This window comes from Siniperca chuatsi, linkage group LG20 (genome assembly GCF_020085105.1).
Source record: "Siniperca chuatsi isolate FFG_IHB_CAS linkage group LG20, ASM2008510v1, whole genome shotgun sequence".
In the NCBI taxonomy this organism is placed as follows: Eukaryota; Metazoa; Chordata; class Actinopteri; order Centrarchiformes; family Sinipercidae; genus Siniperca; species Siniperca chuatsi.
In genome coordinates this window covers 6,576,763-6,604,487 of record NC_058061.1, presented here as the reverse complement: position 1 = coordinate 6,604,487, position 27,725 = coordinate 6,576,763, and the positions used below count along the sequence as shown (strand labels likewise).

General features: G+C 40.6%; 2 protein-coding genes across 7 annotated transcripts; both read left to right on the top strand.

Annotated features, from left to right (window-relative positions):
- Positions 1-742: 742 nt before the first annotated feature.
- Positions 743-11,431, top strand: tekt3 (tektin 3). 4 transcript variants are annotated; one of them, XR_006376014.1, is made up of 11 exons: positions 743-842; positions 1,482-1,553; positions 1,835-2,435; positions 3,238-3,321; positions 3,434-3,504; positions 3,639-3,782; positions 4,514-4,736; positions 5,729-5,883; positions 6,463-6,664; positions 7,739-7,835; positions 8,776-11,431. XR_006376014.1 is itself a non-coding variant. In XM_044179302.1 (9 exons), exons 2-9 carry the CDS (start codon positions 1,866-1,868, stop codon positions 7,781-7,783), a joined length of 1,494 nt encoding a protein of 497 aa, XP_044035237.1. In that variant the 5' UTR covers positions 872-1,553; positions 1,835-1,865; the 3' UTR covers positions 7,784-11,431. The 4 variants fall into 4 exon arrangements, 2 of the variants coding, with proteins under 2 accessions (XP_044035237.1, XP_044035238.1); XR_006376013.1 differs by lacking the exon at positions 743-842 and having other exon boundaries at positions 873-1,553; XM_044179302.1 differs by lacking the exon at positions 743-842 and having other exon boundaries at positions 872-1,553; positions 7,739-11,431.
- A 226-nt stretch (positions 11,432-11,657) lies between these two features.
- On the top strand, positions 11,658-22,868 carry pmp22b (peripheral myelin protein 22b). Of its 3 annotated transcripts, none has more exons than XM_044179310.1 (5): positions 11,658-12,063; positions 15,433-15,523; positions 15,824-15,917; positions 19,155-19,295; positions 20,394-22,868. In XM_044179310.1, the coding sequence occupies exons 2-5, from the start codon at positions 15,446-15,448 to the stop codon at positions 20,552-20,554; spliced, it is 474 nt and encodes a 157-aa protein (XP_044035245.1). In that variant the 5' UTR covers positions 11,658-12,063; positions 15,433-15,445; the 3' UTR covers positions 20,555-22,868. The 3 variants fall into 3 exon arrangements, with proteins under 3 accessions (XP_044035245.1, XP_044035242.1, XP_044035243.1); XM_044179307.1 differs by lacking the exon at positions 11,658-12,063 and adding an exon at positions 14,505-14,684; XM_044179308.1 differs by lacking the exon at positions 11,658-12,063 and adding an exon at positions 14,735-14,780.
- The last annotated feature ends 4,857 nt before the right edge of the window (positions 22,869-27,725 follow it).

Here is a 27,725-nt window from a genome sequence, read left to right as displayed (position 1 = left end):
TCTGGATTGGAGAATTGCTACTTTTACTCAAATAAAGCAGTTACTTTGTTTGAGTACTTCTTCCACCTCTGGTAGCAACACTTGTAGGAAGGTAATGAAAGATTTCAAGGTAATGGGGCTAATTTAACTAAAACATTATTGCTAGATCAGTGTTTAACACAGCTTATTGTGCTTAAGAAAGGACCTACATCATTCAAAGGTAACTGGTACTTCAGTTGTAATGTAAGTAGCATAGAGAGCTGGTCTCACTACACTTCACTGGTGTGAAGTCTGATAAACAGCCAAGGAGGATTTACTAGTGTATATGTAAGGCTGATTGTAAAGCTCTCCTCACCTGCCATAATGAGAGCAAAGTCAGGCTCCAAAAAAGACACGACAATGCTATATAATGAACACGTAAGCACTAACTGAGTTAAACTTGAAGGTTAAATGGCAAGTAACATATATTGGCAAGATGCAAAAGCACTAATATGTGTATATTTTGTTTTGAAATTCTGTGATAAAGATTGACCAGCTGAGTAACTCCTGGCTACAGCTTTGCTTGTCTCTGTAGTGGAAACCAGGTTATCATCTGTCCAACCCTTCCCCTTCAGAACAGATTAGTGTAAATGATCCTCATTTCCAATGGTAGGTAACACAACACAGATTATTATTCTGTGCTACAGGGGTTTGTGTGGACTCTTCCTGTGGCATGAATCATTAAACAGGTGACTGTAATCCATACAGACAGCTAGCTTCTCAGGGTGAAGGTGAGCTATCTGATGTTGCCTGGAGACCAACCGAACTCCTCTGCTTCAAAGACGAAGCTCCGATTGCTCACTCTTCTCACAAGAAATTTGAAGGTAGATGACCTGTCTAAAACATGAATTTAACTACAAAAAAAGTTTATTTTATAATGCTGGCAAGGAAATTCTAATTTGTCTGCTGTTGTTTGACCTTTAATGAGGAAGTAAAAGCTGTTACCAAGTTAAGTAGAGGACAAGAACAATTTGCAGAGCAGCATTAAGTCCACGGTGGTCATATAAATACATTCACTGCATCTAAGGGGGATTATTACTGCCAAAGATTTGTAACGTGTGCATAAATAGACTTGTCCATTTGAGGGAAAAAGTACAGTGGGCTTATTTGGAGTAGCAGTGAGCCAATAAGCATATCTCTAACAACACAGAGAATAAACAAAATGAGTAAGAAAAAAAAAATTACAAACATAAAAATCTTATCTACTCTGTAGTAACATTTTTTTTGGTATATGTACTTGAACAAAGTAAAAGCACCTGCTCAACATTAATCTGAAAATCCCAGGCAGAGTGTTTCAGTAACCCATGGCAACAGCTTCTGTGCCAACAGAAATCTTGGACAGGCCAGCTCCTGCAGCCTAGGACTGTGCACCACCATTGGCTGGCTGAATGAATGACTTGCAAACTTGTCTATCTATTATGCATGCCAGTTTACCTTTAGTGCGTTCTTGAGCTCATTTCCAGGTAGGCACAGCTGAGAGGTAGCCTGGCTGCATCGAGACTCTGAGCATCCAAAGAAAAGCTCTGTTTATCTTGGTAAGACATTTCCTTCTCTATTTTGATGCTTTTTTCATTTCATTTTTGTTTATTTTGCCTATTGACTGCAATGAGCCACATAAATGTTTATAATTTATTGACGTATACGTAATATGGAGTTTTCATACTGGATTTAATATCTGGTCCATTCATCTAAATGTCTTGGATCAGAAAAAGATACATTATTTATCTACAATTAAATTTAAAGAAAATGCATGAGCCTAAAAATTGAAGCTGATATGTAAAGTGTTGTGAAAAGATATTTTATGCACTGGGCTCAGAAAACCAGGGGCACCCTGAGGGAAGTCAAAAATGGAGCTGATTGGATCCACTCTGACAGCCACTTATGCTCGGCCAAAAACCAGCAACTTCCTCCCTGCCATCTCCACCATGGCATCCAGCTATCGCAACACCCAGCCTGCCTTGGCTATGAATCTCAGTGCCAACCTGTGGAGGACCAACAGCTATTACAAGAGCAGCAGCACTGTCCCAACCCCCTCCTCTATACAGCGAGATAATTTAGATCTGGTTCGAGCCAAGACCATGTTTTACCCATCCAACAGGACAACACTGACCACCCGCTACACTCCTGACGACTGGTACAGGTCCAACCAAAGCAACTACAGGGAGTCCGAGTCCTCCAGGAAAAGCGCTGAGAGACTGAGAAGAGACACCATCAGGCTGATGCAGGATAAGGAGCAGCTCACCAGACGAACCCAGGACAATACCAGCAAGAACATTGGCGAGCGGCTCAATGACATTGTCTTCTGGAAGTCTGAGCTGAGCCATGAGATTGACAACATGGTGACAGAGATAGCAGCCCTCACTGAGGTCAAGAGGAGGCTGGAGAGAGCCTTGACAGAGACTGAGGGGCCCCTTCAGGTGAGAATGGAAGGAATATGCATACATGAGTGTGTGTGTGTGTGTGTCATGTTCTTATATCCCAGTGGCGACTTTAACCTGAATGCACACTAACCCATGGGGACTTGTGTCACCGTGGGGACAAAAATTGAGGTCCCCACAGGTAGCGACTGCTTTTTGAGAGTTAAGACTTTGTTTTAGGGTCCAGGTTACAATAAAGTTAGGGTTAGGGTAAGGGTTCAGGTTAGGCATTTAGTTGTGATAGTTAAGGTTAGGGTAAGGGGCTAGGGAAAGCATTATGTCAATGACTGTCCCCCACGGGGGACTTTTTCCTCTCTGGTAGGCAATTCTGAATTTTAAATTTTTTTTCATGCATGTCATGTGTGAGTTTGTCACAGTATCAGTGGTGAAACAGTTTTGACTAGGTTTCCCAGTTTGGTTGTACTGTAGCAACAGTATCTGTCTGTTAATTAGGTTACCTCAGTGCCCTATTAAAACGCCACTGGTCATTTGTGTCGCCCAGAGAGAGTTAACTTGATCTAGCTGGAGATCTGACGACACAGACACTTTGCTAGGCTAGATCATGTGGCAACAGGCTATCTTAGAGACTTCTCCAGGTAACTGAAACTGGAGAATGTAGCTGATACATTGTAATATATATGCAAACAGGGACATATACTTTACATATACACACACATGTATATACCATACTTGTTAAAATGAGTTCCTCACCTATTTGAATGTCACAATAAAGAAAATGCTTCATATGGAGTGACTTTTAATTATTCTAAACTTGTTTTAGTCATGATCACTCTGTCAATAGGTGTCTCAAGAGTGTTTGTACCACAGAGAGAAGCGGATGTCCATCGATCTGGTACATGACGATGTAGAGAAAGACCTCATAAAGGTAACATTAAAGCAGCAATGTGAGTATATGTGTGTGTGACTTTTGATGCCAACCTAAGAAAAGAAATACACATGTTCTCATTTTTTTTTTTTTTTACCTGCACTGCAAAAAGGAAGTGGAAGTCATCAAGTCATGTCAAGAAAGAATGAGGCGACATCTGGACAGAGCAATCGCTCAGCTGGCGTGAGTCTGAAAAATCAATTAATAAAATATTACTAAATGCAGAATTCTATTTAATGATTATTTGCAAAACTCTGAAGTTTGACATGCATTCGATGTATCGTTTTGTTTCTGTATTGCCTTGTGGGGTTCCTTAGGTCAAACCGAGCTGCCCAGCATGAATTGGAAAGAGACATAAGTGACAAAGTGACAGCTCAGAGGATAGATGACAGGTGTCACCATCTAAGGAACACATCAGATGGTATTGGCTACTACAGAGGGATTGAAAGACTAGACCCCTCGTGAGTATAGTTTTATCTGATCAAATATTAACTGTTCTGTTTCCTTACATTAAACAGCTGCTAACAATATCTCATGTTTGAACCAGCATGGAATACTGGACTGGGCTGTTCAGATACATTCAATCACAGAAAAGTCTTTGAAAGTCAAACTGGTTATCTGCCGCCCTACTGTGTTCTGAAACAAGGTTTAAACATACAATAACAAGTCTACAGCCACGCTAGCGGCTCTGTGAGGCTGAACTAAGGGACAGTGGTGAGCTAAATGCAAGTGTATTATTTACCATGTTCATCATCTTAGTTTAGTGAGTTAGCATGCTTATATTTGCTAATTAGCTCTAAACACAAAGTACAGCTGAGGTTGATGGGAATGTCATTAGCTTTGCAGATATTTGGTCATAAACCAAAGTATTGGACTATACAATTTTTGACGGCACTAATAAAATAAGGGATCACCAAAGTTATTACAATTCATCCTGAGATGGACATGAATGTATGTCAAAATTTCATGGCAATCCATTCAATATCAGTTGAGATATTTCAGTTTGGATCAGTGGAGGACCAACCGACAGACTGACAAACCAACACTGATATTGCCTTCCCTGGAGCCACGCCGCTAGCATTGCCAGAAAGTATCTAAAAAATGTTTTGCCCGAGTCTTCTCCATATAGAGCGTGATCAAAAACAGGAGTATCAACTTCCACAAACTTATGTCGTTCTTTTCCCTCTGTCAGACTCTCTCTGCCAGACTCGTGGTCTAAGTTCACAGACGACAACATCCTGCACTCCCAGAGCGAACGAGCTGCCTCCCACAAGCTCAGGGACGAGATAGAAATCCTGCTGAACACCACGTCCAACGAAATGTGGAACCAGTTTAACAATGTCAACGTAGCCTTCACAAACCGCATATCAGAAACCGCTGATGCTAAGAACAGCCTGCAGACACACCTGGCTAAGGTCATCGCCTTTCCTACATGGTCTCATTTCATAAAAGACAATACAGTCTTGTTATGTTTGTGTATCAAGAACACAATTTATAATTCTATCTTGGTGAGGAGCTGAATCAGAATCTATTTTTGATTTTAGTTTTTAAAAAAAAATGTATTTATTTGATTGTTCGATCCGATTGTGTTTCACTATGTAAAAATGAATAGTAAAACAGCCTGGATTATAAAAAAAAGTGGGTAAAAAGACGCCATCACATGGCTCTATGTGAAGGAAGACAAAACCCATTCACTTTCTTCCATCAGTGGGTAACTAAATTTGCCACTTATTAGGAAGAGATCACGTGTTTGTACCATTCTCTCTCTTTTCTACAAACAGTAACTGTGCTATATTCAGCACCATCTGCAAAGACTGTGTACAGAATGCAGAATCTATACATCTTTATTGTCTGCTACATGGCCTGTAGGCGACATTTGACTTGTCTGTAGTGGATTATGTGCATGTTTATTGTAAAACATTCCTGTCAAAGAGAAGAATGGTAATAGAAGCCTCTTTCATTGCTTATGCCATATTCTATACCGATCCCATAGTTCTTGGGTTAATTGCTAGGGGGTTACACTCTGAATCCACATCACCTGTTGGATGGGTTTGAACACTGACAGCAGTTGTGATGTGAGCCACACAGTACTTAATAAACCTCTGTCTGTTGTAAGGAGTAGTGATTTGCTGGAATTAAATGACATCAAATGGATTTGGACAGAGCCAGCCACTGTGCAGCACTGTCTTCTGATTCGAAGCTTGCAATGTGCAGCCTTTTACTTGTTTTCTGCTTCTACCATTGAGATTCTCATCTTTTATTCCCCTCTGTTGTCAATTGTTCCTTCTTCACCCTAATTGCCACCCTCTACACCAGCTGATCTGTTATTTTTATGAATGAGACACTGTTGCATGATCTAACAATGAATTGTCATTTTATTCTGTATCCATCTTGTCACCTCACCCAGACTCTGCAGGAGATCTTCCAGACAGAAATGCTAATTGAGTCTCTGAAGAAAGCCCTCAGAGACAAAGAGTGCCCACTGAAAGTGGCCCAAACCAGGCTGGAGGAGAGGACCCGCAGGCCCAATGTAGAGCTCTGCAGGGACAACCCACACCACAGGTACTGCAGCTCTGCAACTAGCATTGCTTTGCCAGTGGGCAGTACACACATTAAGTCAAGTACATTTTATTTATATAGCCCAATATCACAAATCACACATTTGCTTCAAGTGCCATTTAACAGATGGCGTGCAAATATGTTGTTTCTACAGACACTTTATCTATCACAATCACCAAGATAGTTGAAAACTGAGGTTGAGAAGAAAAACGCATAGTTGTCCAATATCACTATATATCTTAGAGATGGGAAGTATTATTTAAATGAATTTAAAATATAGATTAAAATACTTTTGTACATTTGTTTTGAGTGTGGGACACTATTAGTGGTACCATTTGCTAGCTAGCATGATTAGCCACACAATTAGACTTAAAGCAATGAGAGACAAGACCAGAATTTTCTAACAGAAATCCTTGAGATACTGTCATAATACAGTATCTCTGTAAATTCAGTCACTTGTTCACCCAAAATTCGTGTCATGAATTACTCTACACTGACCAATTTTCACTTTTATCTGGATGTTAAACTTTTAGTGAGGATAACTTATTGTGACATAATGGAGATGCATCCTTCCTTGTTTAGACTTGTGGGTGAGGTGAGAGAGATCGAGGACACCATTCAAAAGCTTCAGGAGAGGCTGATGGAGGCTGAGAACACTCTGCAGACTCTGGTCAAGACCAAAGTGACCCTGGAGCATGACCTGTCCATCAAGGCCAACTCGCTCTTCCTGGAACAGGAAAAGTGCATGAGCATGCGCAAGAGCTTTCCCAGCATGCCCCGTCTGGTGGGCTACACCTAAATCAAGTCTTAAAAAAAGAGAGCCTTTGAGGACCAACATAATTAACTGTGACTGTTTTAATGGTTTTGGAGTGATTTAAAGGGTGGTGTGGGTGATTTGAATGTAAGGAAAATGACTTAACTTTACAGGCACTGATGTCAAAATCTGATAAACAAAAACATAAACAATATCTTAATTTTGAGTATTTCACCTGTAATGTACAAAAAGAAAAAAAAAAGAAAATGCTTTGCCATAGGGAGATTAATCAGGCACCACTCAATGTTTCCTGATGCTTTCATTTTGCCTCCAATTACAGCTATTTTACATGGTTAATTTACTACTACTAACCGTTATCCTTGAAGGTTTTACTCGGACTCCAAGCATACACCCATAGTCAGATTAGTTTGGTGCACACAGAAATATGGATTGTGAGGGACTTTTATGTCTTTACTATTCTTATGTAATGACTGGTGTGGCCCATTACTCATCACCTCTCCCAGAGGAGGAGCTGGGCAAACAACTTCTAAGTTATGTATAAAACCCCACACCCTTCTTATAGGACTTGAGCCCCATACCACATACTTCTCATCACCGTCTTTCTTTCACCCTTTGTCTCCACCCCTCTGTTCCCTGATGCCTTCATGCTCCAGTACAGGAAGGGATGGCATCTAAAGAGTTAACCCCGGCTTGATCCCACAAATTTAAAGATGTGGAGAGTATCAGTTTCATTTAATTTTGTTTATTCAGTCATCAGCTTTCAGAACCTGAATCAACTTTGAACACACAAAAACACTATCACACTCCTTAACCCAACCCCTCCACTACTGCACTTCCTGCATAACCTTTGGCTTCACTGAGGAATGTAAACTTTGCTTGAATCACCAATACTGTTTAAGTTTAACATCTCCACGTCTCCAGTCATTAAATTGATCACCGTTATTATGTCAAAGGAGAGGTCACATCACATGGAAAAAGAGTTGCATTCTCTGATTTGAAAATACCGACTTTAATTATGTTCCATGTGTTAATTCTTTCCTCTGCAGTTAATTTCTGTTTCATATCCTTGCTATCTTATAGCAGCAGTGGGAAGAGGGTATATACCAAAATATGTCTCCGTTTGAGTGAGTGTCTGCAGACAAAGCGAATGGAAGTTGGAGACAGACGCTAGCTGGACTAAGTAAGTAATCAGAGATATGAGATGCAACCTGAAATCTAAGCTGTAAGGTCATGAAATCTGGTTCCACCTAAATCCTTTCAGTGGCTGCAGTGTTAAAGTACAAGCATGACAACATCTCTTATGTAAATAGAGAGTAGTTTCACTATACAGATTCCTAACAGGACAGAGGGAGGGACCATAAACATAAACCACTCTGTGTATGTGTGTACCTTGCACTTTGATTTAGGTGTAATGTTTTACAACTGTATTGTAAGTGACAGTCACAGTGAGCTAAAGAGCTCTTTCTGCTGTGCAAATAGCACTGTGTTTGTCTAAAACCCTCAGGAGCAAGTCAATGGCAGGGGTCTCTGTAGTGTGTGTTTAATGTGTGTGCCCTCATAGTTCCACTCATGTGCCATGGCACATTCCTGAGCCCTAGTATTGCAAAGAAAGGCCACCTGTTGTCTAGCTTACATCAAAAGACTCCCTGCTCTCATCACCTTGTAATTAAACATACTGACAGATAGCAAAGAGCTGAGGGTTTTCTACCGCCTTATCTTTCCTCTTTGCTTTCCCCTTCCAACTCCCACTTTTATAGCTCAGAAATACATAATGGAGGTACCCATGAAAAGCCAGTTCAGCTAATTGAAATGAACTGTTTCTCTGCCTCTCATGCTTCGTTTGAGGTTATGGGTCTCTTTCTGGATGGGACACAAATAGGCCTTCCTATGTGACCTCCTCTACCACCCCCGCATATGGGGAATGTACTCTGGAATTCTCCCCGCAGTCCAAACACATTGGCAGTTTATTTTTAACACCCGCTCTTGTTATAGATGCCCTGTGCCCCATGTTATTTTGTGTTTTTTTTACATACCATCATACCATACTAAAGAGCTGATCTCAGATCACTTGAGACTGGTGTCAGTTACTGAGGGTTTTTTACTCTGTGCTGTAATTACAGACTTGGACTGAGTGTGCATCATTGAAGAAGTGGTGGACGTCATGGAGACTATTTGTTTTACTCAAAGTATGCCAGTTTAACAATATATTACCACTGATTACCCCCTAAGGCTCTTGATTCTTACTTTTAGTGTTTCTTAATGGACAAACAAATGCTAATCTGTTAGTTACTTCATTACATTATTGTTGATCTATTTTAATTTTTAAATAACTAGGGGTCAGACCTCCAAAACAGACACACAGCCCTGATATATTATCCCATTATTAAGTTGTTATGGCTAATGTGTTAGCAAAAGGGCCTACCTACACATCCAGTTGAAACATAGCGGCATTATCATCTTACAGGGGTTGATTTCTGGCCAACTGATGAATTTAAGTCCAATATTCGCTTGCCTTTTAGCTCTGTTTTGGTCTCCACCAACATCTGGCTCATAATGTTGATAGCTATTTGACTTCCTACTCCAGCCATTTGGTGTTGAGCAGGTAGCGTACAGTGGGTTAATCTGAAGTTTCTTGTGGCTTCCTGGTGCTACTAGAAACAGGGTTGTTGAGAGTGGTGAATTTCAACCATTTCACCACATTAAATGTCAAAACAATCCACATGAAAAAACAACACTAAAAGAGGCAAAAACGCTTTGTAGAGCTGCAAAGTTAGATGCTAATTATCATGGATTAATCACTAAGAATAAACCCTATCACATCACATGTAGTTGTCTGATTCAATGTTAATATAAAAATGTTATGACAAGTTTAGCTGTCAGGCATATTGTAGCTGTCTGTGTTCAAATCAGTCTAAACTTATTTCCTACTCTGCACAAGGGATTTATCCAGTAGATCCTTTGTGCCAATTAAATTTTGGGCCTTTGTCTATTACTCTGACACAGTAACCATAGCAACCAAGTACATAGATCAAACCATCCACACTTGCAATACATCAAATACTGCAGTATGTACATATAAAACTGTAAGATCAACATCTTAATACAATAATACATGGAAAATATGCAATCACAATGTTAGCTTATGTAAATGGTAGGGGGATGTACAAATGTAGTTGAGCTATTTTGTCATGATCATAGAGTGGTATTGGCAACAAGGGGGGAAATGAATAAAATGTAAGATACTGTATGTAAGTAACAAATTAATCATGAAAAAATGTGTCTGGGTCATAATTGCTTGACAAATATCCAATTTACCTAAATATGTTGTCAGGGCATTAGGGGATAATGGTTTTACTAGAGTATGTAGTTCAAATCCCTCTAGCTCAATGATATGGAACATTTCTCACTTCATCTCCAGTCATCTCAAACTACAGCTCAGTTTGTACTGAACTCTCAACATTTATGGGAACCATCTCTTCCTGCTACTTTTGGATCTGTGCCAAAACTCAGAGTTTTCGCAAAAAGCTGTTTGGCCGCTCCATCGTTGGGCTGCGAAGTTTGTCTATTACTGTAAGCTAGGATAAAACAAGAAAAGAAACTAAGCGGGAATCCATTAAGTAATCTGCCTAGTAACTGTTACGAGCTAGAGAGAGGAAGCTGGAGACAGACTGATAAGACACAGAATATTCTATGTGGTGTTCCATCCCAACTGCCAACCTCGCATACAGCGGCTCTGTGGTTGTGTGTGACTGTCTGCTGATCCTTGCTCACATGTGAAATCTTTACCTCCCTAAACTTTTAGTCAGTCAACATTATATTTCCCCAGCATTCTGCACATAACTGAGTCTCCGACCAGGGAGTCGTGATAAGCCAGATAAGCCCAACTGCTAACCAAAGTTCAGAGGTCAACCACAAAGACGGGGACATGCAGTACAATGTAGACCGAGGTCTTGTTGGTCATTTGTGAGATTGAGTGGAATTCTGGAACAATCCATTATCATTGATCTGCGAGTCCAGTTCTTCTCATTTTCGATACAAAGAGGAGGGGTGGATAAAAGAGTGACGCAGAGCTCAAGATACAGTACTGCAGTTTTTCCTGCTGAATCATAGTGGGGTGATGATGACTGAGAGTTATGCCCTTTAGTCTGACTTAAAGCTACATTTATTAGATTTTTTTCTTTATCTGGAACCAAGGGAATACTGTGTAGTAAGCACAGTGCCTATGAGAAAGAAAACAGGTTGAATAAAAAGAAGCTGGTCGAAATTGTAGTTTTTCTTCATACAATTTTAAAGGATAGTGACCTTACTGTCATGTTTTGCTCAAGCCACATCTTTCCCCATTTACAAATTGAATGACACAGGGTAATGTGTGAATCAAGACCACATGGTTTTACAAATGTCTGATGACACAGGGCTTTTTTGTTCAAGGTTACGCTTTAATGCCAGAGTCTGCTTATCAGCTTAATTTCAAAATGAGCAATGTGATTATGCAATCATGAACATTTCCACAAATACTGAGATTTTAGGGTTAGAATTAGAATTATGAAACCAATTCATTATCATAGAATGCTAACTTTTCCACTGGCTACATTTAATTATTATCTTGTTAATTTGAGCTTTCATTTGAACCTGCCCCCACAGATGAGGCTGTCTGTACTCACAGCACAGGAAATCTGTTGTGTATTTAGTGTATTTTAAGGGACAGGGCTCGGTTTACCCCTTTGTTGTCATCACTCTGTGTCTAGTGTAATTAAAGTGTGATGACAAGACAATGGATGCAAGTATCTTAAAACTTATTGACACACAAACAAACAGACACCTCTCATCTCTCTTTCAGCCTGTCCCCAATTTGCTTGCCCTTCTTTGTGTTCCCAATAGCCTCATCTCCATCTCTTTTCAGTCTGTACAGCTTTTACCTGTAACCACTCATACGATTTGCATGCTTAATATTGTAAGTATTTGCTATGACTATAATTGTAGTAACTGGCATCATGTGGTTTCTGTCTTATGCTTAAGAACTCTCATGTACCATATGTGCATGAAAGTTCTGTATGTAGGAGTTTGTTTGAATCTGCCGAGCCGGGTCTGTAAACAGTTTGGTAGACCGGGGCCAGAAGAGTCCATTGTGAGTCGAGAGAGGGGCAGTCCGACTCTGACACAGCTGCAGTAGGAGGGGAGCTGTTAAACTACTGCAAGTCAGTGGACCGACAGACAGCGGCACTTCACATGATTATGACAGGACACAATGACTGACCCACCTTTGACCGACAGCTGCCACAACCTGACAGACAAAGCAGAAATCCTGTTCCCTAGCGGTGAAACAGTGACGCAGATAGGCCTTTCCCTCTGACCTGTAAGGAGCATCAGCTGGATCCACTGTCGCAAAGTCAAGCTGAAAAATATCTGCTGTGAGTGTGAGCTGTTTATTCATCCCAGTTAATGGATTGTGGTTTGAGCCAAGATAAGTGAAATTGCATATAATGCAATAAAGTGAATGAAGGCAGTCTGTCACATTGTTTTAAAATCAACAAGAATGGAATCTAATTGCGCCAAGGACAAGATCCCATCTTTGGTGATGTCTTTTTGCTACAACATTATCTATAATGCCTCTTTATTTTACAGATCTTATAGGAATTATTTTGGCAGAAAAAAAACAGCACTTATGATAGCCACATATGTTTTAACACTCTTCTCTGTGTTGGTATGTAGATGGAGTTACTGTAACTCAATCACGTCTACGCTCCAGATTAATGCCCCCTGGCTGAGGTCCTATCTATGGTTTTGGTATGCACATTCACTGTCTGCTGTGCTAATATGAAGATAAGTTGTATCTTTTTAACGACAGAGGTGAAATGTTAGACGCTGTTCCAGATGTAACATAATTCAGTATCTCGGTCTGAATGTTTGTTATGTGGCTCTCCCCAAAGAGTTTGGCTTCAACCCCGGCTTCACAAACACAGTAAACTTAACACTCCCATGTCCACTCAGTCCACTGATTGTCAGTATTTAACAAACATTGACATATAAGGGATGGGAATGGGGAGCGCCTGCACAGCTACTCCACAGTTTTAACTAGAGTTCTCCTCTACAAGTCACTGAAAACCTTGATGACTGATCAGTACGCACATGATCAGAGTTAGGGCCCGATGATTCAGTGAACACCAGATTAAATACACAATATATATCAGCTACAAACAACAGAACAATCAAATCTGACAAAGAGGTACTTCTATTCAGCTCAGGCAAAGAACGTCACACACTTGGATTACTGAGCAGCCACAAAGCTCTCACTCAGAGCAGCACTTCATGGCTGTGATCTGGTCTTGTAACTGTTCCTTCTTTTGTGTGTGGACAGCAGAAAGGCCTCTGTTTTCATGTGACTGTGAGAAACACATGCAGCAGCGTCCAGGAAGTGTGAGCTAACTGGTGAAGAATAGAGTGGATGTTGACAGGGGTTATCTGCGGTTGGACAGCTCCAAAGCTCCTCTACCAGCCTGCTAATGTGAAGAAAGCACGCATTTCATAATGTGCTGTCCATCGAGGAGGCCCAGTATTTTCTATGCAGGGTGTGAAATCATTTTTTGACAGTTTGCCGAAGTGAAGGAGTGTGCCTATGATGACTTACGAACATAATATGTCCAGTGTTAGTGGGAACCCATAAAGATCATAATATATTTGGAAATGATGCCTGTAACATGCATGGCTACAGAAAGAATCAGTCCACCAATCTGCTTCAGCTAAATTATCACTGACACCAAACTTTGGTAAATCTTGTATCTCTTAACTTAGTGTAGAAGAAGATCCAGAGGTAGGTAAGATAAGACAGTCACTTCATACTTTAAAATATTTACAGTTTTGACCACTCCCTATACTCCCTGCATATGTTTCCTAGAATTCCATTAATTGCAACACCCATATTTATAGGACTAACCTCAGTGCATACTTTTGTACACATAAACAACAGGGGCTGCAGTCCCTGTTCAGGGTGGAACGCCATCTCACTCCCACTGGAAATGAGTCATGTCAAATAGAGGAGAGCCCCAGATGCTATCTCTCACTGGTGGTGCGCTGGGCATACCCATCCACACTTTCACACATACTGTGAGTCACGAGGCTGACTACATGAGCATCAGAGTGAAAAGACCCACACTACAACACTTTGTTTGTGTTTCTAATTGCCAAGGCAACGGAAAGCTGAGTTTACAGGGAAATCCCATTTTGGAAAAGGACCAAAATACCTTATTCTTACTCTACTGTACTATAGACATAAAAGCAATCAAATTCACGAAAGGCCGAAAATATTTTGCTTTGCTAAAACAGCAAATTAGCTTAAATTACCATTAGCTTAAAAGCTGAGAAAATCTATAACATAAGTCATAGATATATGGGTTCAAATCAAGCTGTGTAAACAGCTAAGCAATCCACTTCTTCAATCTTGTCAAACTTTCCACTCAAATATGTTCTTATTTAATGATACCACTATATATCTATCAAAAAGATAATTTTAAAACATTTATGTTGGATGTACTTCTCCTAAGTATATATGCAAATTCTATATTAACTGAGCAAGCACCATGAACCAAATGGATTTCCAATGTGCTATGTAATTTGTAATAAAAGTAACAGCAATAAAAGCTGGAAACAGCTTCAGAGAGAAGGAAAAAAAATCCTCGAAAGCAGATAGCTGCTTTTAGTTACCACGACAGCCAAACAATGATCAGTCAGTCACTACACACACTACAGAAAGTTAGTAACTAAGGCAACCCATGCGCTATTACGCATGGAGCATCTATATTGGGAACCCTGGCTGTGGACCAGAGGGTCACTCCATGACGCAGCGACGCACGCAGGGCGTTGTTCTTCCATAATGAGACACTTTATAACAGGACGTCAGCCCTGGCATCAATCTAGTCTGAAAGCAACTTTTAGGACTGAGGGACTACCGCTGTTGGACTCTTTTGGGAAAACTTGCGTTTGCTTCTTGCAAGCCTGAACCTCTTTTTGTGGAAATACAAGCTCCCCGCTCTAAGTAAGTGGACTTTGGTCTCTTCTAAACTTCCTCATAGCCTATTCAGCTGCACTCAGAGTCAGTCCTGGCGGATTAAAGACGGAAACACGCTTTTCGGTGAGATACCCGGCGCTCCTTTGCCCGCACAGACGGAGGACTGAGCTGTCATCGCAAAAAGCCTGTCAACAAACGTATTTGGTCGCTAAGAAATTATTTTGTCCGATAAATAGACTACACTTAAATTACACGGAATTGTACTTTCTTTTAATTATTTTCTTAATTAGTTCTTATATTGCTTTTAAATATCCTGAAGAGATCAACGGTCATTACGCAAATCTATTTCTATTTTGTAGATGACACAAGCCAGCAACTGAAAGCCAATTTAAAAGGACAGAATGGTAGACAATATGAAAACAGACAAGCTTTTCGGGAATAATTGAATTTGTTTGAGTAGCCCAAACAAAAACAGAGATGTAGTCCTCAAAATCATCTTCAAAGTTAAATACTGTCGCCAAACTTGCTGTTAAATGTAAATCCAAGGCGCATGAAACCAGATTTCCCACTTGTAGAATATTGACAATGACTTTGTCTTAAATGGGATGTTATTATTGTTAATGTAGGTCCAGATGTAGTTTCTCTCAAGACTGACCGTGTTCCGTGTTGAACGTGCTGCAGCGACACACCCATGTCCCACCAATCAGACATCCACTTCCACACACACACACACACACACTGACAGAGACCGTCTCCTCTTCTCATTACTGTCCAGATCGTCTGAAAAGATGCTGCTCCTACTACTGGGAATCATCCTCCTGCACGTCGCTGGTCTGGTTCTCCTGTTTGTGTCCACAATAGTCAGCGTGAGTAAAACATTATGTTGTTTCTTTTTCTGTCTGTGTTCAGATGCCATTTTGAGGATTAAATGTAGATATAAATTGACTAAAAACTCACTATTGAAGCTTACAGGCATCTAATGTTGTATTTTCTGTCTCCATAATTTGAGATATATATATTATATTTATTTAATATATATATTTATATATTCTGATTACTAAAGACATAATAGTAGGAATTTGAATATGCCAATAAAACTTTTTTTCTGATGCATTTGGTGCTGCTCTTCGCACAATACTGACCAAGTTGTATGTTGGTGTCACCAGGTATGGACGTCAAGTGAAACTAGCACCTCAGACCTCTGGTTAAACTGCTCTACTTCCAATGGAGGATACCACTGTGACCCAGCATCATCTGGAGGTCAGACACCTGCCTAACATTTAACTATTTGCTTTTAAGACAACTTGAACTACTTATTTACTATGTATTTACAATACAATGGCTAATACTGGACATTTTAATCATTGCTCTGCTGTGAAGCTGTGATACACTAAGGATTTTTTCACTTAAAGTCACTTTTCAGGTTTGATTTGGGCAAAATGGTCTCAACTAAAAGCTTGACAGCACTGAAACCAGCACTTAAACCATCCACATTGATATTAATGGGGGACTTGAACTTTGGAAAATGACTTGCTGAAATCCAACATTTACCATGTTGATGATGTGGGTGTGTCACTGCTCCTCTGGGACTCTGGTGCCATCTAGGGCAGAGAATGTGGCAGTGCTGTTTTGAAGTGCTAGCTGATAGGCTGCCTCCGTATAAATAGTCGTGGTGTGATGTCCATATTCAGGTTTCGTGTTGGGAGTCTATCATGACAGGAGTTACAAAGTTGTGGACGATCAGGGCGGGGCTGCAGAGAGTATTTAAAGTTTTAGATCTATGTGTGTGTTGGTCTGCCTGTGACAGAGTGTTTGAAAGCAGGGAGACCTTGGACTACCTCATGCAGAACATAGCATGCTGATGGTGGGTCACGCCCAGTGTCAGATCATAGTGTCCAGTGTTAATTTGCAGGGATCATTGGGACAATTTAAGGCAGCAGCTGCGGCATTATTTATTTAGACAGAGTCAGCCACCTTCACATGTTTGAATTAGATAAGATAAAGAGGAGTATGGATACATAGATTCCACTATTTTTGAAGACCCCTACCTAATAACATTTCCATTGTCCTAAAATTAATGATTTAGAAACAAGTTCATGTGAGATCACTGTTGTGTAGCTGTATGTTTTGCTACTAAATGTGCCGTCACAGTGGTGCAGAAGGTGCTGGCTGCAGCGGAGTGATGTCATTTGTCTAGAATGAGCCGTGCTCAGCCAATGTGTTTTGTCAGGGCAGCAGCGCCTGCATACTCTGCCAGGTAGTTTGATGGCGCAGCCAGTTTGTTTGACTTGCTTTCATTAGTCCACTGACGCACAGTGTTTATTTAAGAAGGCGCGTGTGCCCGGGTCTGTGCTTTGGCTTTGGGAGATGGAAGATAGTGGTCTGCTCTTAAGTGGGGGCCAAGCCAGTGTTTAATAGGGCTTTTTGAAGCTTTGCTGAGCAATCATGTTCCTTCTCAAGTGAATCATAATCATGGCCATCATAGTTATTTTCAGGACATTTCTGAAACTTCTGAGTTTCCCCTTTTTGTTGCCTAGGTTACAGAAATATTGGCTGTATTTAATTTTGATGACGCCTGAGTGAGGGATATCTCATGTCACAAATATCACATGCTGAACTTGAGTAAAACATCACGTCTTTACACCCAGGAAAATTACTTCACTCTAAAATTAGCTTTTGAGGAAGAATGTCTTACATGCTGTAAATACTACAGCAGTTTTATTTATGTTGTGCATTAGCACAGTAGGGTGTAGGGCCTCAGAATCGAAGGCAAGAAGACACCAAACATCAACAGTTATTTTCCTGTTTGGTCTTCAGTAGAAGCTGTATGTTTATGCATTGTAATACCACAATCATAAACCACGACATTCATGTACATTTTTAAATACTTAGTCATACTTGCTTATCAGTGATATTCTGAGCCCTGAACCACGCCTCATGCTAGGAAATGCCCATGTCACTGTTTCCTACTACTAGTCAGTGAAGGAAGGAAGGAGGACAAGATGTCTGTTTATCAGAAAGCAGTGATGTATTGTTGGTTTTATAGGTGAGCACTATTCATAGGACAGGGATGGAACATTTCTCACAGTGTTATCACACGGTATTATGTAACATCCTGAAAACAGGATCATTATAGTGGAATCTAATTGTTGCTGCGGTGCAGTATTGTGCTGGCTGCATTTTGTGGATGGAGATTTGCACTGTGTCATGTTTCCTCGCATATCTCATCCCTGAGCCAGTGATCATTAGGACATACTGTAGCGCTGTTATTGTAGGTGACCTGACTCCAGACTGGTAACCCTGTGCAGTCATTCAAGATACTGTTTCCCTTTAAATCTATAATATTCATATTATATTTCAGTGCTTCTCCAGGAAGACTGTGTTATTCTTTGTAAATGTCTACAGACAGAATGAGTTACAGGAGCTATGAAGTGTTTTTATTTTAGCAAACAGTGTTTGTCAAAATCATAACATCACCAAAGTAAGCTGTCTTATAACTTAATCATCCTTTTTGTTCACAAGTATGAGCGGTAATAAATTATGCATCATGCCTTTTTCCGTGACGTAAGTGCCCCCCATTAAACCATAACATGTCTTTGATTTACATAATATAAGAGAATCAATAAACCACAGATGCCTGAGAATGTTGAAGGAAACATGTCAGAGATATTGAATGTCAGAGTTTAGCAGTGGCATGCATACAGATGGAGTGATAATAAAATTCCACTTTTAATAGACTTGGAATATTTGCTGATACTAGGATAGAACAGAAGCAGAGTGGATTTAGACAGACAGATCGAGGCTGTCCTTTGTGGTCAAGCACCTTGTGACATAGCAGCATTTTATGGCAGAGATGGCACAAAAACACGACAGCAACAGCAGACACAGCTAAAAAGAAGAGTTGGATAGGGACAGAGAGAGGAAGAGTGTGTTCTTAGGAAACCTGAGAGGCCAGGGACGGAGCATGGATGACCCTCAGACAAGAAATAGACCCTGCTTGGAAATCCTGGCATTCCTGGCATGGTGGCACGAATGAAGCACAGACACAAACCACACACTCAGATAGATAGCACAGATAGACAGTCTTCCCTGTCAATACAGGTGTCTAATGGGTTAATGGCTTCTAGCAGCCAGGCCTTGGAGAACTAGCAGTAACGATTGATGTGGTACATTTAGTCATTGGTCCAGCTGTGGGGGGCGCAGAGCTTTTAGGAACAAGATACCTAGGTTTCATCGTTATGAATCCATTACACATTCCCAGAAGGAACCATGGTTGGGGTTAGCTCATTACATTCTCTTTGAGGGGATGCTTAAATCCAGCAGAGACAAGACCAGTCAAAGTACACTTTGGCATTTGTTTTTTCATTTGTCTCCACTTAGCCTTCCCTTCTTATACGCTCATTAAGTCAATGTTATATATAAATTATGCTTTGGATAATGATGATTGTGGATCAGTTATTGACAACACTCTTCTTCTTCTCTTTCTTCCCCCTACAGAGTGGATTCAAGTGGTGCAGGCCCTCATGATCCTATCCATCATCTTCAGCTGCCTATCTCTCTTCCTCTTCTTCTGCCAGCTCTTCACTTTGCAGAAGGGTGGACGATTCTTCCTCACTGGAACCTTCCAGATCCTTGCCAGTGAGTTCAATGCCCCTTGACACTTCTTCAAAAATGCACTGACAACATAACTGAGATCAAATAGACAGAATAGAAATCAAATTATACAGGTATATATTTTTGACTAGTATCAACACAAAATGTAAAAAGGGATTTTTAGTGGATCCAGTATGAGTAGTTTAGGAGTGCATTTTCATTATCTATTAATCTGTCTGTAGGTTTTCTTTTTATGAATCAATTGATCATACAGTGTATTAAATATCAGAAAATGGTGAAAAATAACCGTAGCCCAGATTCCAAGGTGATATCTTCAACTTGCTTGTTTTACACTCACTTCAACAGTCCAAAACCCAAAGGCATTCAAATTGACAATGATATAAAACAGAGAAAGGCAACAAAACCTAACATTTGACCTAACATAATTTCCAGCATTTTTGCTTGACAAACAATCACTTTATAATCAACTAAATGACTAATCTTTTCAGCACTACTCTGATTTGCTCAATTAGTACAGTAACACAAATTCACCTACACAGACAAACAAATAGCAGATGCTCACACTGTATCTTCTGTGGCAGATAATAAAATGAAGAGAGTCTGAGCCAGTTACTAATGGTTTAATGCTCCACTTGTCTATTGTACTTCATGCCCTTTGGCCAGAAAGCAGCTCCACTGCCAGTCCATTGTGTCCTCTCTTGGCAGCCCTTTCCAACATCCCAGGTTTGCTCTCTGTACTGTGCCAGCGCATTGCCTGGCAGCCAGGTGCCCACTCAGCCAAACAGGAATGACATGGGCACACTGCCAGCAACGCCAGTTGAAATGTCAGGAAGTCTGGCAGTGTGGGGGTCTGACAAACAGATCATGCCATGTCGAACCATGGAGGTGGGCAGAGCAGGAAAGACTTGCAACGGCTGCATTGGGGTTCAATAAGCATGAAACACTGTGATGTAATGTGGAGGCATTGACTTCTGGGAAACACTGACCTGCTCGCCTCCACTGCCAGACAGGGTTCAGCCCAGGACACAAGACAGAGAGCACAATACTGCAGAGAAACATGATCTGATAATTGAACAAGATGATGGCCAGAATTATTCAGTGCTCTCTTTTTCCTCCCTGCAGGTTTGTTTGTGATGAGCGGAGCCATCATCTACACGGTGATGAGTCCGGAGTGGGTGCCGGACGCAAATGCCTTCGGCTACTCCTACATCCTGGCGTGGGTGGCCTTCCCCTTGGCGCTGATCAGCGGACTCATCTATGTCATCTTGAGGAAGCGAGAATGAGCCATCACTCCATCCCAGTGTTCCCAGTAACCCCTTGCCCAAATGCAAGTGTCATCAGTCCCACTCTGAAGTATAAGTTCTGATGCCTGAGTACCAATGGCCAATGGAGCCACCAGGCCAATACACCCAGATCACAGCAAGGGGGAGGGGGTTAATACCAAAAATCAACATGCAAAACCAACACAAAAACAACCAATACTGTCTCAGTTAAAAGATGTATATAGTATCTATGGTTTAAAACCTATTTATAACACTTTTTACATATATGTACATAGTTTTTGTGTTGCTCTGTCAATGGATACTTGTATGAGCTTTTGCCTTGTGTTTGTTTGTAATGATGACATAATTAGATGCTATTTTGTTGTGTTTTCTTTTTTTTTGTTGCCTTTTTTGTTTTGGTAATTGCCAAAGGATTAGTAAAAAAAGAAAAAGGTTTCTTCAAGTATATTAACCAAAGTGCATGTATAGAAATAGAAGGGTTAGAAGAAGATTTTTTGGATGGGCTTGCTTTACAAAAAGAGTGGTAACATCCATGGACGTAGCATAGCCATGAAATATAGATTTGGTCCTTTTCTATTTGTGAATTTGCAAGTTTCAGTGTTTTTATTTTCGGTATTTTTCTATTTCTTATTTTCAACAAAAGATGGTGCTATGTATTTATCATTCCTATTACTGATAGCAATCATTTACAACGGAGTTACTTTGTTATTGTTTAGAGTCAAACAGCTTGCCATGAATTAAAGTGAGAATCAGACAGAGGTACACTTGTACATACAGTGCCTGACTGCTTCTTTAGGGAACACAGCCTATTTCACATTGCAGTGCCAGATTTTTTTTTCATCAGCTACTGTAAAAAAAATATATATATTATTGAGTTTGGGGTGGTATATTGATCAAGTCAAAAGTCACACTTGGAATGTCAGTATTATTCTATGAGTTTGTGAAGAGTTGGATCACAGTGAAATTACTTTATATAAGCTTAATTTTCGCTCTATTTGCCTTCATTTTCCCTAATTCTGATGTTTGTGTTCACCTGTTGTGTGTGGCTGTTAAAGTCTCAAGAAGCCAAATTGCCTATTTAGTAGAATACCATAAAAAAAAAACTGGGGCATTATATCCTAAGAAAAAAGTATTTAACATTACTAGAAACAAATGCCACCAAAGTTGAAGCCATATAAGAAAATACCAGATGGTAGGAAAAATATAATGGTAGGAAAAACATATTTAGTATTAACTCTATATGTGAGGAAAAGGACAGAGAGGTTTGCAGTGATGACACAAATGTCTGTTTCACATACTTGAAGTTTGACATGCTGCAGTCTCTGCCCACTGACGTCTAGATGTTTTTCTCTTCTACTGTATAAAACACTGTTTATATGTTGTGCATAACAGATGTTGATGACAATCTAGCCTAAAACACTCACTCAATAAAACTACTCTCACATTATCTAATACTGTGTATTCCACTGTTACAAGGGACTGGATTCACGCTAACACTTGATGCATGTGGAGCTAGAAAATACATAATGCAGAAGTCAAGTCATTTTCTAGGCTGTTATGTTGTCTGCCTGTAAACACACATCTCTGCTACAAAAGCCTGATGTGGAAAAAACTGCCAGTAAATGGGAATAGACATGAAAATGAAAGCCAATTCTGAACCATTTGTGGTGATGAATCTATTATGATTGACAGTAGCTGCATGTTCACATGCTATGAGATGGATGTCAGTAATGCAGCGTGCAGCATGTAAATTCCTGTGTACAGTCTAGCCAAGCAAGTCTATCTAACAGTATGTAATCATATTCTGGTAGATCAAATAAGCTGCCTTGTGCATGTGGTTGCAAATGCTGTATGTGACTTGTGTTGCACACACTGGGGCAAAGGCACAGTGGTTTGCACCCGATGCCAGTTACTCAAAACATACAGCTAGTGTTTCAGTGTCAACACTGTCTCTCATAGCATCAGAAATAAGAGGACTTGGACGTGTCTTGAACACCATAAGCAAGGGTCTGTCCTCCAATTGACATCTCCTGTGAGATCCTGTAGCCTTCCAAAACAGAGCTATGTTGTGGTGGATTAAAGTATTTAATTCAGACCTTACACCAGCTAGTCAGCTGTGGGTTTTTTTTTTTAGCATGATGTTCATTATTGGGTTCAGTTAGAAGAGATTGCCTCTAATGACAACTGCCCAACTATTTTGTGTAAAATGCCAGAGTTCAACTGTCTATGCCATGTTTACACCTAAACTTCCAAATGCTCTTGATATTACCAAAGCTATTTGAGTTTAATCATTAAAGGATGTTTCTTACCACCACTGTGGAGCTTTTTGTGTCTTTCAATAACACTACACATATGTTCAACATATCCAATCCATTTTTGGAGAGGCAAAACCTTCTTGTTTCACTCATAGAAGATCCAGCTGTCACACCACCTGTGCTTACAGATTATAGCTCATAGTTTGTGATGATATCTATTCATTTAAAAGACAACAGTCAGTCCATAACCAGCACTTTTGCACTGAGCTTATGATAGGCATCTAAATCTCCAGCAATCAGAGAGTACTCTCAGAAGGAGGATTCTTGTTGCAGGCCTGAGAGGTCACAGCCTCCCACTGCCTCCCCCTCTGACATACTAGCACTGGGTGAAATGGGGACACTGCATACTGGTCTGTGTGTTTGTGTGTGTCTGTAGCTTTAAGAGTCTGACAAAATCTCTGTGTGCATGTAAAAAAAATTTCCTGATGTCATAATTTTACAATTGTACTGTATACAGTATATTTCCATCCATAAAATCTTTATATATTTTTAGGTTTGACAGGCAGTTTATCATGTCCTGTGCAATACCGCCATCTGGTGGATTCTTATAGTAACAGCAAAACAATTCATTTATAGTATATAATGCTAGGTCAGCAAACACTGCCTCTATGTGGTACCATATCAGCACTACAGTTAAATATATCTACCATGATTTTCTGGAGGGAGTGGGGAGACTCTCACTGTCTCTCTTTGGCTTAGCAGATCATTTCTTCTTATTAAAATGTGTTAAACCTCATTAATTCTATATATGATCATTAAGCTTTGTCTAGAACTCAGCTTGTTCGTGAGGGTGGATACCATCTGCCATTAGTATGCACTCATGTGATAGAGAGAGGTGATTTCTCTTACTTGTCTATTCTCTATTATCCTTCAGTCAATCTAATGAATGCTCCTCCTCCAGAGCCATTATGAAGGCCTTTATGGCACATCGTATCAGTAGAGGAAAAGGCAGAAGACAAAGGACTCTTCTACATTTGATAAATTATTTATTTATAAATTAACATGATAAGATCATGATGTTACAAAATAAAATATGCAAGAAAGGGATACGGAATGAGGTATATGGTGGCCCAAACTATTTGATGAGATGTAGCTTACAGACAGTCTTCAATTGCTGGCCGATGAGCAGCTCCAGGGGAGGTCAGGTCAGACCAGGTTAGTTGACAATGAATGAAATAAAGATGGGTGACAAATTAAAGGAAAAACTATTATGTTTTCGTGAGGTGACACCTTGTTGGACACCATGAGCCTCCATGCTATTTTGTATATACTGTGTTCTACAAGGTTCTGGAACAGGAGGGTTGACCGCCATTATTCCATCTGATGTTTTGACATAGTGGTGGAGAGCACTGTCTAACACAAAATCTCTCATAGGTGGCTCATACTTGGGTTGAGATCTGAGATGACTCACATAATTTTCATACTCAATCTATTCAGTGACCCCTTATGCCCTGTATGAAAGTCTGCATTTTGACAGGTTTCTCACTCATGTATTCAGGATTTTCCTTTAATTTGTCACCCGTCTGTATCTAGCTCATTTACCAAAATGTTGATTTTACTTTGACTGCTTAAATGCCTGGCAAATGTGGTACACCTCGTCCATTTTTAGATCTGATGTATTCTGAACTTATATTAGTGACATAAATAAAGAAAAACTAATTGAGAAAAACAAGTGCAATGCATGAAAGCAGGGTTCTGTCTCTGATAGGGTTATCCGACTAGGGCTGACCCAAAAATGTACTCCCGTCTCTTTAATCTGTATGCCCCTTCACCTCTTCTTTACAATCTGGACATGTCTAAACTGAGTGAACCTTCACACACACACACACACACACACACACACACACACACACACACACACACAATGACTACAAATGTGTGGTGGGACAAAGCAGACAGACACCAGACATATTCATCACGTCATCCTGTACCAACACCAGTCTGGAAAGAATTGTCCAGTCCCTGTCACATTAGTGACATAGTGATGATGACAGATCAACATTCGGTCATAGCTTTCCATTTGATTTAACCACCACCTGGTTTTGGGCAGTTCAATGAACATCATAAACTCCTGCTTTCAGACACTCTTTTCTCAAGCAGTATTTTTGCACACAGTCTAATTGTCCATAGGTACATGTGTAAAAATAGCAAAAGAATGACTTAAAAAAAAGAAAGCACAAAATCTGTGCATTGTGTCTATAAAGTATTGACTGATATGCATTATTACCTTAGGGCTTAATAGGTGTCTGGGGGTTTCCACACATCATTGCTTTGCCATCATGGGGTCAAAGACAAGCTTTTAAAACAATCACTTTTCCCATTAATACCTTAAAAACTCCCCCTGTCTTGTCCTATCCCATCCAATGTCACTATCACCCCTTTTTTTTTTTTTTTTTTACCTCGAGACTACCAGGAGATAATATTTTCTAATTTCTGGAACACAATGAGGGGGATGCAAACAGAAGGTCCACCTTAATCTATCACGGCTCCTTCAAGGGGGTGGAGGGGTGCACAGTGACAGGCACAAAATCGCAGAGCCGGTGGGGAGGAGGGCAACAGAAGCAATTTAGGCTCATGAAATGCAAATGGTGCTTTATGTAAGGGGTTGGGGTTGGGGAGGAGGGCTAGGTCTCTCCTAGTCTTGCTGCCATCTGCTTGCTATCACCACCAGTGGAAGCACCTCTGGGTCTTGGTAATTTGTAGCTTTAATAATTTTCTCCCTCAGCTGGAGAAGAAAGAAGGAGATGGGGCTATAGGGGGCGAGGGCATGCAGCTGGCTAAGATTAGATTTAGATTAGTTGTTCAGATCACATGGAGATCTGACCTCTTACACTTCAACACGGGCATAAACATACTTGCATGTTCACACGCAAGCATGCGTACACATGCATCACATGTGCAGGCATACACACACACATTCAGTCCCACTCTCCCTTCAACCCCTACAAAATACTTGCCTATGCGCCATCAAAGTTGACCCTGATCAAGGTGTACGTCTAGCCCAGAGGGTCCATAAATCCCAGAGGATGTCTGGAGGTTAGTTAGGAACAGGATCCCTGGCCGTTGGGGGCCGAGTCGTAACCTCAAGAGCAGATTCAGGGCCTAACTTTCCCTGTTTGAAGGGGTCAAAGTGGACACAGTGTGTTTTTGTTTTTTTGTCTTTTTCCCCAATTACACAGCCATTCATTTGTCATGTGGAACAGAAGGACCTTATTGAGCCTACAGAGCCAACACTTTCTAATACCCACCGTACCGACCCATTCCCAAGGTCAAGACTGAGCCAAGGTCATCACGACATATACCTGACCCCTGACCCTTTGGGCGTCCATCATGCTCAAGAAATAAAGCAAAGATTGGCAGCTGATGTAGTCGAGGACTAAATCAACTTCAGCTTCTGCCATACATCAAAATCACTTCCACCATCATGCACTAACACTGAGGGCCTAATCATTTTAGCGGCAATGAAAGAGCAAAGATGAAGCAGTGCGCTGGACGTAGCATCAGATGGACGGCTTTGTGGTTGATTTAGAGCAGGCAGTGGTGTGGAAATGTGCCTCTCAGTCTTTGAATATGGTTGGACGATGACTTAAACATCAGCAAATAGACCTTTAGCAGCTGGGGAACATCAGTGAACATATGATAGCCAAGTAAACGGCTCACTCTCTAGCCCCATGAAACCAAAGTGGCGCTTGTAACACTTACATCGACGGGGAAGTTGAGCCACCACACATATTTGAATCAGGAGGATTTCTTAACAGATCAATGATTTTTAAGTTGAAAAACCTTTGACAGCCAATCCACCCAATATGTGCTGTAGCATAAATGACTAGAAGTCATGCCTGACCAGCATGATGGCCACATGCCAGACGAGATAGTCAAAGCATGTGCTTGCACTGGATTTTCATTTCAATGCAACCCGCTCTAAAATGGGCGCGACAGGAATCTGTCAGCTCTGTATGGAGCAAATAACTCAGGCGATGTGCCATTGTAATTATAGCATTTAATACTCACACCATACACATACACAAAGGCACACAGAAATGGTTGCAAAATTGCAAGCTGGAGGAGACAAAAAGCACAGCCAGAAAGTTTCAGGCCTGGAATTAAGCAGAGTGAACAAGGCAGCTTTTAATCTCTGCAGACAGACAGACAGACACACACACACACACACAGACGACTCTCATGAGGTCCAGTAAAGCGTCATACTGGTCGGATGGACGGCAGTAAAAGCTCTCGGAATGGTGTCAATGAAGCCTCATAAAGTCTCCAGGCAATAACAGGGCCTCCTATGAGAATGGAATACTCAGCAGCCAAGTTATTTGGAGCTGTGCTGCATTTTAAACTTTGACAGTCCCATTCATTGGGGGTTATGTAGATACATTTTTATGATCTATCCATTCCACCCTACTGTAGCATTCACACACACAAACATGACACTAACAAGTGTTTGTACCCACATATATGTACACACATGCATGCAGCAAAGATTGAAAGATATGGGCAATAACATCAAGCAACCGCAACATCGGACTTAACATCTGAGTGCAACAGGCTCTAAATCAACCAGATGGAGCAGGAGCAGACAGCTACATGAGCCAGAGACAAAACTGCTGGGAAAATTCTGGGATGACAAATAATTAGAAGATCAAATTCCTCTCAGTGTGCATCTGCATGGACCAGCACAATGCCACGCACGCCTCTAACTCTGCAAAGTTCAGCGAAATGCTTGTGGCCTTTAAACCCAGTAAGCTTGGAGACACTGCATATAGTATATAGTTCCTCATCACGCAGTTAGCCTCACACTCTTTGATATTATTAACATAACTGAATATGATCATCTGAGAGAAAAAGCCCCA